Below are 10237 nucleotides of genomic sequence, written 5' to 3' on the forward strand. Positions count from 1 at the left end.
GGGAAACAGCATGCAAGGAGAGCCTCAGCTAAAATGGGAGGTGAAGAATTGCTGGCATCCCATTAACTTCTTGAAAGTCTTCCCCCTTAGGTCTTCACACTGCGTCTCTTCCTGGGATGCTTATCTCTGGGATTCATAGGCATCCCTGATGCGTTGAATCCACGGCAATTCAGACTTCGCGAACAGGGAGCAGCACTCGGAAGCACCTTGAACGGCTGGGGAACAGGGGAAAAACTCGGAGGAGCTCTCTGCCCTTTCCTGCTCTACATTCTGTGCCTCCTTGTTATCCTTCCTCCAACACTGTGGCAGTTTTACACAGAACCTGAAAAAATCAGAAGGGGAAAACAGGGATAAAAAGAGAAGGGGGCTGGTGAAGGAGGCTGTTGGCAACAGGGCATGCCTGTGCTCTGCCCTGTCTGGGAAGCAGCTGCTGGAGGAGTTGGGAAGGGGCCTTTCCAATGCTGCAAAGCAATGGGGTGAGCGAGGTGAATGGGGACAAAAACGCTTCTGCACATCCCATGCCCAGAGGGCCCTGCTCCCGCTCCGTAAGCAGGGAGGTTTGCCCAGGGAGGGCTGCAGCAGGTGCCAGGACGTGTCCCTGCTCGGGGCTGTGTCAGCAGAGCCCAAGGAAGATGGGGAAGCCTCAGCAGGGATGTCAGTGGCAATCCAGGGAAGGAGCACTGCATGGAAAAGGCAAGTGGAGAGGATGGGAGCGAGTTCTTCACCAGCCACTGTGGGGAGGGAGCGGGGAAAAACAGGGCAGAGCCATCAGCAGAGGAGACTGTTCTGGGAACACAGAGGTAGCGCTCGTGCTCACAGAAATTTGGGAGCGCCCCGGGGCCCAAGACATCCATGCCAGCGCCGGCGTGGCAAGGGCTGGTCGGGCTGGGAGCCTCTGGCCGCGCCCAGCGCTGCCGCTCAGGAGCCGCTTTCCCGGGGCTCCCCCAAACGCGACGTGTTGGAAGCACAGCCGGAGGAGTCCTGGGCAGCAGCGGCACCTGCGCGGCTGCGGGGCTCCAGGAGGAGCTGCTCAGCACGGGAAAGACTCTTGGTGGCACAGCAGTGGCGTGGGCAGGGAGCAGTTACCTTCTCAGCCGCAATTGCCTGGTGTGGCAGGGTGGGGAGTCGAGTTCACAACGTCGGGAGCGCTTCTGGGGAAGGAAAAGGGCAGATTTGCAAGATCAGTTTTCCTGTAATAGTCTGCCAAACAGGAGAGGGCGAAAGCTCTCACTGCTGTGTGGCTGAAGGCAGGAGAGCAAAGCAAAGCTGGGGAGAGCTGGCACAGAAGGCAGGACAAGCTTCCCCCAGGCAGGCTGGACCCTGCTGAGCTGGGTGCTGTGCATGCTGCCACAAGCTCCAGACATGGAAAAACATGTCCTGTGGTGCCCAGCACGGGCAGGGGCATCTGCAGTGGCACATGGGGCTCGTCACCTGGGCACTCCAGCTACAAGACAGACAGCTGTGTTTCAAAGAAGACACTGGCTTACGTGGAAGACACACTTCAGTATCAGCAAAACGAAGACGAAGAAAACCAGCAACACCACAAACGTGACCACGTACACCACAACTTCTAGTTTGTGCTGTGAGGAAAGGAAGGAAGATCCCGGGGGTCAGAGGATTGCTGCCTCCCTTCTCCTTTGCCCAGAAGGAGACGTGCAGCAGGGCCCAGCAGCTCTCCTACCTTCCCTGTGAGTCCCTTGCCCTTCCCCAAGGCCATGCGAATGATCATGTTCTCCTGCTGACGACACTGGGCCATGGGATCATAGGCTCCCTTGTTCTCTTGCCTCTCACGCAGCAGCTTTAGAAGCAGCCTGGTCTTCAAGACCATCTTGGCACAGGCCTGTTTGAGCTGGGGCAGGCTGCAGTCCCTCCTCAGGGCTCGCTCCACGTGGCTCGTAAACGCCTGCAGGCCTTTGTGTGCCTCCAGCAGCGGCCGGTGATGATCAGCATTGCTTCCCAGGTCATTTGGAGCTGGCGCAAGGCGTGGACTTCGGGGGCTCACGCGTTTATGGAGGAGCATGGAGTCTTCCTCCTCTGTGGTGTCAGGCATGATCAGGAGGTGCCCGCCTGTAGAGGAATGCTTCCCTTCAGCCGTGGCTCCTCCTCTGCTGCTCGCAGCGGAGCGCCTCTGAACCAACGGGTCTGAGAGAAAATCCAGGTTCCTGTTTAGACCCTGCTTAGATGTGGACCTTTGCTCCACTGTCACAGGCCTCCAAACCTGGTAGAAAAGCGGATTATGCCCAACCCCAAACTGGCTGTCCTTCTTCTGGTGCCATTTGTGTGTCCTGACATCGTACTTCCTTGGAGCTGGATCTTCCTCCTCATCTCTGTGTTGTCCAGAGACGGAGGCATAGTCACCGCGTTTTAATCCACCAGCTCCAGCTGAAGGCTTTAATCCCTGCCAGTACAAACGGGACTCCTTCTTCTCTTGATGCCAGCTTGAGGGTTTCTTTTCCACCACCATGCTTTGGGCAGTCTTGAAGCTTTCGGCCTTGTGCAGCTTCTTCCTGACCTTGGCCCTCAGGTCATCAGCACTTGTTTTGCCTTCGTGCCCCAAGAGATGCTGAGGGGGATAGGCATCTGCTCTGGAACTGTCCAGGCTGCTGACATCACCCTCAGCGCTCAGGCTCAGGGTAACTGCCAGCGTTACAGTTCCGTGATCTCCCAGTGAAGGCTCCTTGGGCTCGAGGCTCAACACTGGGCTGCTGTTCAGCTCTCTGCCTTGTTCCATGTCCACTCCTTCTCCCCATGTCTGTGGCAGAGTTGTGTAAGCTGCAGAACAGCAGAAGAGCAGATCAGGCACTGGGCACAAACACAGGCTCGGAGGCTACCCCAAGCAGCAGGAGCTCATCTCGAGGCCAGGGAGTACAAGAGCAGAGTCGGGGCTGTGTTGTGGGGAGGAGAAGAGCCCTTCAGTCCATGCCATTATCCCCTCGGGGCTGAGCAGAGAGCTGCTTCCTTCCTGGGGCACCAGAGCTCTGGGACTGTGCTGTGGGGAACCTGGGGCTGCGGCAGCGGGAGAAGCGAGCTGCCCGGGGCCCTCGCAAACCCGGACGTATCTGTTTGCAGAAGTGCGGCCTGGCCCTGCTGTGGACAGGATGTGCTGGGCCCTGTGCCCAGCTAGAGCAGGACGGTGCTTTGCTCCGCCTGCACAGGCCAACCAGGGCATGACGGTGCTTGGTGTTCACCCTGCAGAGCACACCAGGGGCCCTGCCCTTTGTCCTGCACTTGGCAGTGGGGTGGCCCAGAAACCAGGCTGTCAGGGGAATTGGGGAGGTTTGTGAGCAGACCTTGCCTTCCAGCAGCAGGGAAGGGCACGGGGCATCCCTGCTTTCCTTGCCTGGGGGCAAGGCGTGGGTAGGGAATTTGCACGTTTATGGGCCCAGTGAGCCCTTCCTTCTGCAGACAGTACGTGACACACAAGATCGGTGCAATCACCGGCAACTTTCCATCCCAAGGTGTTCTGTCCAATGCCTGTGCTCCAAGGGGAGATCAGCACCCCCCAGCACGGGGCAGTGCTGCAGCATCTCCCCAGGCTCAAGAGAAGTGGCAGACTTGAGCTCCCCCCAGCCCCTCCGGACACCCACCGCACTGCGGGGCGCTGGCGCTGCACAGCTTCTGGCACAGGAACTGGATGGTCCTGCAGGGGCTCTCGGGCCGGGGGCGCAGGCACAGGCAGCAGGCCGCCTCCTTGGGCACTTGCCTGAGGACAAGAGGGGATTATTGCAGGAACACCTGGCCACCCAGTCCATGGCTCGCAGCCCAACTCAGGGAACACACCGACACCACGCACGGGGGTTGTGCTTCACTGTGTGCCACAGCTCTGGCAAAGGCCCCTGACTCCCCGTGCAAAACATTTAAAAGGGAGCTTTATCCTGGAAAGTAGAACTGCTCCCAAAATACCACGTGGCACTGAAATGCACCCGCCTGGAGTTCCAACTCCCCTTTGGGAAACCTGCAGCAAGTCACCCGAAAGGTGAAATTCTGCCTCAGAGCTGCAGGTGAGTTTTGGCACGTTCCCAGAAGGAAACAGCAACTCTTGAGCTCACTGGGCTTCTTCTGCTTTTGCGGCACTCGGATTTCTTTCCCTAGCAGAGCCCTTGGCCCAGCACTCAGGGCCTGCTGGCGGCTGGGGCTCAGTCCCACGCACTCACAGGGTTTCCAAGCTCACTGTGGTCTGCAGCAGCTGCAGCAGCGTCTGCGGGGTCACTTGGGTGGCACTCAGGTCTCTGCAAGCATTGGAAAGAGCTCATGCAGTTCTGCGGTGACACTGCCAGGACTCTGCTCTGGGAGCAAGCCCAGGGCCCTGACGATGGTGGTGCTGTTGGCAGAGGCATCGACTTTGGCCTGCTCCAAGAGAAGCCATTCCGGAGCCCGGCTTCCCTCTGCCTTGCCCTGCTCCAAAGCAGCCCGTTGCAATCACGAGGGCAATCCTGCAGCTCTCGTGGCAGACAGGTGCCACCAGAAAGGATTGCCCTTCTCCCGACCCTCCTGCTGCTCTCCCCCGAGGGCAGCTGAGTCCCTGAAGGAGGCAGGAGCCTGGAGCTGCTGGCAGGAGTGCAGTTGATTGCCAGAGCCCTGCGGCCACTCCACGGCCCCAGAGCTGGGAGGGCTCTCATCGCTGAACGGTTGCGTCCCAGTTCCCGGGTTGCTTTGCAGCTGGGGACACAGCAGCACTGCCTGGCCTTTGCCTTGCTCTGCTGGAGCCGGGGCACTTGTGTCTCCAGCAGACTCAGGCTGGCCAAGAGGGACATTTGCTCCTGCACCTGTGCTGCTTTCCTGAGAACAGGGCACTCGAGAGAGACACAGCTCTCTGTGCATCTGCTCCAAATCAGCCAGTACTTACAGAGAGCTCACTGAGGGCAGCTGGAAGAAGGCAGCGTCAGCAATGACAGCCAGCGGGTTGTGGCTGAGGATCCTGAGAAACAGCAGAGCTCTGTCAGGGCCGATGGCAAGGATGCGAGCTGGCTGTGCCGGGCACCAGGGCACGGCCTGGCCGCATTCAAGGAAGCCTTGCAGGAGATGAGCAGGCCAGGGGAAAGGGCCTTTGCAGCCGCACACTCCTGGTGCTCCCTGGCTGACAGCCACAGTCGCAATCAGGACTTGCCCGAGGGCAAATCTGCTCTTGCCCAGGGACCCTGCGGAGGCCCCGCAGAGACTGGCCCTGCCGTGCCTTTAGCCCTGGTGCCACTTACAGCTCCTGGAGGAACTGCATCCCGTGCCAGGCCTGGAAAGCGCCGCTGCGGATCTGTGTGAGGCCATTCCCGGAGAGATTTCTGGGGAAAGACGAGGTCACGCAAAGGAATCGGGCCTGCCCTACAGAAAGGGGGGGCAAAGCGGCATCCCTTTGCAGGAAAGGTGCAAACCCAAGGTGGAAGAGGGCGGCGCCTGCTGCTTTCTCAGTGTTTGTAGCCTGCCCAGGAGGGCAAGTGAAGGGCACACGTGCTGACTCTATTTCTGTTCCAGGATGCAGCCGAGGCTGCAAGAACTGGCTGCTCTGATGGCTGTGTGTGGACAAGCCCGCTGGGGCCTGTCCCTTGGCGTGGCCGCCCAGCCATCGGCATCGAGCTCTGCAGCTCAGCTGGGCTCTGGGCAGGGCAGATCTAGGGAGTGCGGGGAAAAGAACAGGAGCATTTTCCTACGCAGGAAGGGTGCCCAATGCAAAGACGGAGCGAAAAACACCAGAAAGAAACTTGACCACTCACAGAAACTTCAGGAAAGGCAGTGGCTCAAAAGCCCGTTCCTCAATGGACAGGATCTCGTTGCAGGACAAATCCCTGTTCCAGTTACAACAACAAACGTCACTTCCACTGGCCCTGTTGCTCCCACTCGCCTCTGCAGCCTGGATCCCAGGAGGGACAACGGCCACGTGCCCGTGGCGGGGCTGAGCAGCAGGGGCCCAGGGAGGGGCAGGCAGGAGCCCCCCGCCGTGGGCAAGGCACGGTGCTTACAGGCGCTTCAGCAGGAACAGCCCCTCCAGGGAATGGCTCTTCAGTGTCCGCAGCTCATTGTCCCTGAGCACTCTGCAAGGGGACACAGGGATACTGTGACAGCGGGCACTGGCCAGCAGCAAATGGCATTGGCATGGGAAAATCTCCTGCAGCAGCTAGACTGAAGCATCTCTTTGGGTCACTGCAGGGATGGTCTCCTTGCAGAGCAGAAAGGAGCTTTGAATTCCAACGGGAGCGGGTGCTGTGGGGGGCTGCGGCCCCATCCCCAGACCAAAGGATGGGAAATCCACAGACTCCTGACTTTTGAAATGCTGCAGGCCACTTACAAGGTCTCGGTCCACGGGTAGTCCTTCCAGGCTTCTTTTCCAACAGCAGCAATGGAGTTGCCAGTGAAATCTCTGCAAAGAGACGAAGACCTGGTCCCCCCTCAGCAAAACCCATTTCCCTGCCGTTCAGCTGCTGAGCTGGAACTGGCCTTTGCCTGGAGAAGGCACAGCGTGCCCAGCCTGGCTTCCCCCTGATGCTGAGCTCAGGCCCCCAAACCCGCCCTGTCTCCGGCCAGGGAGTCCCCCGGGTGCCCCAGGTGGTGGGGTTTGCAGACGCAGCGAGCCGAGGAGGGGCAGCTGCGGGGCTCTGTGGGGCCGCGGGACTCACAGGACGGCCAGGGCTCGGCGGCGGCTGGCCGGGGGCACGGTGGCCAGGCCGGCGTGGCCGCAGTTCAGCCGCCCACGGCCTGGGCAGCGGCAGGGCTCTGGGCAGAGCTCCTTGGCCGCTGCCGGGGAGGGGGCCACTGCCAGCAGCAGGGCCAGCAGGAGCAGAGCGCGCACGAGACGCGTCACCAGGTCCATGGCGAGGCAGGACTGGCTGCAGTCACCTGGGACGCGGGCCTGAGGCGCAGCTGTGCCAGCTCCCGCGTCACAGTGGCGCTGCCAACCTCACAGTGCTCCTTCCCACGTCACTGTAACTGTCACGCTTGCCTCACCCTCGTGCTGCTTGGCACCCGAGCTCTCAGCAAACCGCAGCTCAGGCCAGGCTGTCACCAAATGACTCTGTCTCAGAGCCGTCAAACTGCAGAGTCACGGAACGGATGGGCTTGGAAGGGGCCATAAGGCCCATCCCGTGCCACCCCTGCCATGCACAGGGACACCTTCCCCTATGCCAGGGTGCCGCAAGGCCCAGTGTGCAACCTGGCCTTGGACACTGCCAGGGATCCAGGGGCAGCCACAGCTGCTCTGGGCACCCTGTGCCAGGGCCTGCCCACCCTCACAGGGAAGGATTTCTCCTGAATACACACGATCCAAGCCTGCCCTGTGTCACTGTGCAGCCATTCCCATTTGCATTGGGTTTGCGTGGCCAGCTTTTGCCGTGGCTTTGGGGCTGCAGGTGCTGTTGAAATTTCTTTGGCTTCTCATTATGCTGCTCTGATGTTGTTGGTGATAAACGTGCTTAATATCCCCAAGTTCCATCTGTTGTGTCCGTGACCGTGACCGGGGAGGGATCTCTCCCTCTCTTTCTGTAAACTCATGAGCCTTTTGCTGTCTTTCCTCTGCTCTCCACTTGCGCAGAGCACGGACAGCGCCTTTGGTGGGCAGCCGGCATGCAGGCAGGGCCGAGGCGCGGCCGGCGCTGGCAGAGCGCGGCGAGCTTCCCGAAAGCCGGGCAATGTCGGGATGGCCGCGGGCAGAGCGTGAGGGAGCCGCGGCGGCAATGGCGGGAAGCGCCGGGAGCCTGAGGGGCGGCAGCTCCGCCTGAGCGCGCCGGCCCCGGCAGCGAGCGCCGTGCAAAGGGAGCCGCGGGCAGCTTTGGCAAGGCCGGCAGGGCCCCGCCAGCAGCGCCCGGAGAGGCGCCCCGGCCCGGCCGGGAAGCGCGGCCGCTCCGCCGCACAGGCAGCTCCGGCTCCGGGCAGCGGCACCGGCAGCGGCCGCCCCGGCCTGAGGGGAAACGCGCGGGCCAACAGCTCGCGCCGGGGCGGCTCCGGCAGCGCTTGGGGCAGGGCGGCCTCCAGTGCCGGGCACAGAGTCACGGAGCCTCAGAGGCACTGGAGACGGAAAACACCTCCGCCTTCAGCGACGCCGTCCCGTGCCCCATGCCCACCTTGGCAGCCCGGCCAGAGCACTCGCTGCCACCTCCAGCCCCTCCTTGCACCCCTCCAGGCACGAGGAGTCCACCACCTCCTTGGGCAGCCCCTTCCAAGGCCTGACCACCCTTTCCATGAAGAAATGCTTCCCTGACCTCGGTGTTTCCTGTCTTACACGCGCTGACACTGTTTTAAGCCATGCTGAGCCATATTAGGCACAGGTGCCTTTCATGCCTGTCCATTAATGCTCCTTGAGAAGCTGATTCTGCTGCATGACAGCAGCCCTTCTGTCTTGGGAGGTACAACAGTGCAGCCATCAGCCTGGGAGGCAGGCGGGTGTGAGGGAGGGCAAAGGAAAGGAGGAGGAGGCGGCAAAAACCTCAGGGGTGCAGAGGGGACAATGCCGCTTGTGCAGCTCCCAGCCAAACCCACGGGGATGCCGGTGCCGCGGCCTCTGCAGGAGGACCCCGGCCATCCCCCTTGCCACCCACCAGCCAGAGCCCTTGTGCTCACAGGAGACATTTGGAACCCCAAAGCGTTGACTCTGGAAAGCGACAGGGGCCTTGGGATGTTTTAGAAGCACCGCTGCCAAGCCTCTTACTTTGATAGCCAAAGAGCTATCCGGGAAGGCCTCGTTGGAATGGGAAAACTCTACAGGGAGTGCTGGAGGCAGGCACTGCCACTGGGGCTGGCAGAAAGAACACCTGGGTGAGCTAGGAGCAGGTGCATGCTCTGCTCAGCCCAGTGGCAGAGCTGCAGGGGGAAGTGGAAAGATAAGGAGTGTCAGGGAGCGGGAGAGGGACTGCTGGAGCCACTCTGAAGCAGCCGTTGGACAAATGGCCCAGACAGACACATCCCAAGAAGCCGAGGATGCCCAAGGGTGTGGCCAGAAGGCAGAAGGAGAGCACCCAAAAGACAGGAAGAATGGAAAGAGGTCCCTGCTGGGGGCGGCAGGGGAATCCCCTCCTGGCCCGTCTCACCTTGCCAGCTCCCTCTACACAACACGCGGCAGGCTCTGGGCCTCTGGGGCTGGGGCACTCGCGCTGTGGACAAGCTCCATGCAGGCTGGAGCGGCTGCCCAGGGGGAGTCAGTCAGGCCACGCTGTTTGAGAGGCTCCCTGGGGACCTTGTCCTGAGGGGCAGAGGAGGCCAGGGAGGCTGGGCATTGTGCAGGGAGAAATCCTTGAAGGCACAGGCAGGAACAGGCCGTGCCCGTGTGCCCAAAGACGAGCTGGTGGGGAAGCAGAGCGGCTGAGCAGGGAGCTTTGCCTGGGACTCAGGGAAAACACAGAACTTCCGGCTTTGGAAGAAGGGCAGCACCACAGGAGGATGGCGAGGGTGTCCTTGGCACATGCAGGGAGAAAGGGAGAAAAGCACAGGCCCCGCTGGAACTGAGTTTGGCCACTTGCGTACGGGAGAACAGAAACTGCTTCTACAAATAACATCAGCAACACAAGGAGGAACGAGGACAAACTTGGTTTTTATTGAATGCAGGGGGAAACAATGCCACAAGAGATGAGGAAAACCCTGGGACACTGATGCCTCCTCTGGGTGTCCCGAGCTGGTGCTTGCCTGCAGCACCCTCCGGCCTTCCTCAGCAGGGACAGCAAGAAAATAACAGTCAGGGAAGAAGCATGCAAGGAAATAACAACAGCCAGGGAAACAGCATGCAAGGAGAGCCTCAGCTAAAATGGGAGGTGAAGAATTGCTGGCATCCCATTAACTTCTTGAAAGTCTTCCCCCTTAGGTCTTCACACTGTGTCTCTTCCTGGGATGCTTATCTCTGGGATTCATAGGCATCCCTGATGCGTTGAATCCACGGCAATTCAGACTTCGTGAACAGGGAGCAGCACTCGGAAGCACCTTGAACAGCTGGGGAACAGGGGTAAAACTCGGAGGAGCTCTCTGCCCTTTCCTGCTCTACATTCTGTGCCTCCTTGTTATCCTTCCTCCAACACTGTGGCAGTTTTACACAGAACCTGAAAAAATCAGAAGGGGAAAACAGGGATAAAAAGAGAAGGGGGCTGGTGAAGGAGGCTGTTGGCAACACGGCATGCCTGTGCTCTGCCCTGTCTGGGAAGCAGCTGCTGGAGGAGTTGGGAAGGGGCCTTTCCAACGCTGCAAAGCAATGGGGTGAGCGAGGTGAATGGGGACAAAAAGGCTTCTGCACATCCCATCCCCAGAGGGCCCTGCTCCCGGTCCGTAAGCA

The 10237-nt window shown here is 60.4% G+C and overlaps 1 protein-coding gene across 1 annotated transcript; it reads right to left on the reverse strand.

Moving 5' to 3' along the window:
- Positions 1-3430: 3430 nt before the first annotated feature.
- On the reverse strand, positions 3431-5829 carry LOC119712159 (leucine-rich repeat-containing protein 37B-like). The gene is made up of 4 exons (XM_038163065.1): positions 5196-5829; positions 4847-4918; positions 4155-4229; positions 3431-3703 (listed from the first exon to the last, which is right to left on the reverse strand). The coding sequence occupies exons 1-4, from the start codon at positions 5213-5215 to the stop codon at positions 3538-3540; spliced, it is 333 nt and encodes a 110-aa protein (XP_038018993.1). The 5' UTR covers positions 5216-5829; the 3' UTR covers positions 3431-3537.
- Between the last annotated feature and the right edge of the window lie 4408 nt (positions 5830-10237).

Source organism: Motacilla alba, chromosome 27 (assembly GCF_015832195.1).
Source record: "Motacilla alba alba isolate MOTALB_02 chromosome 27, Motacilla_alba_V1.0_pri, whole genome shotgun sequence".
Lineage (NCBI taxonomy): Eukaryota > Metazoa > Chordata > Aves > Passeriformes > Motacillidae > Motacilla > Motacilla alba.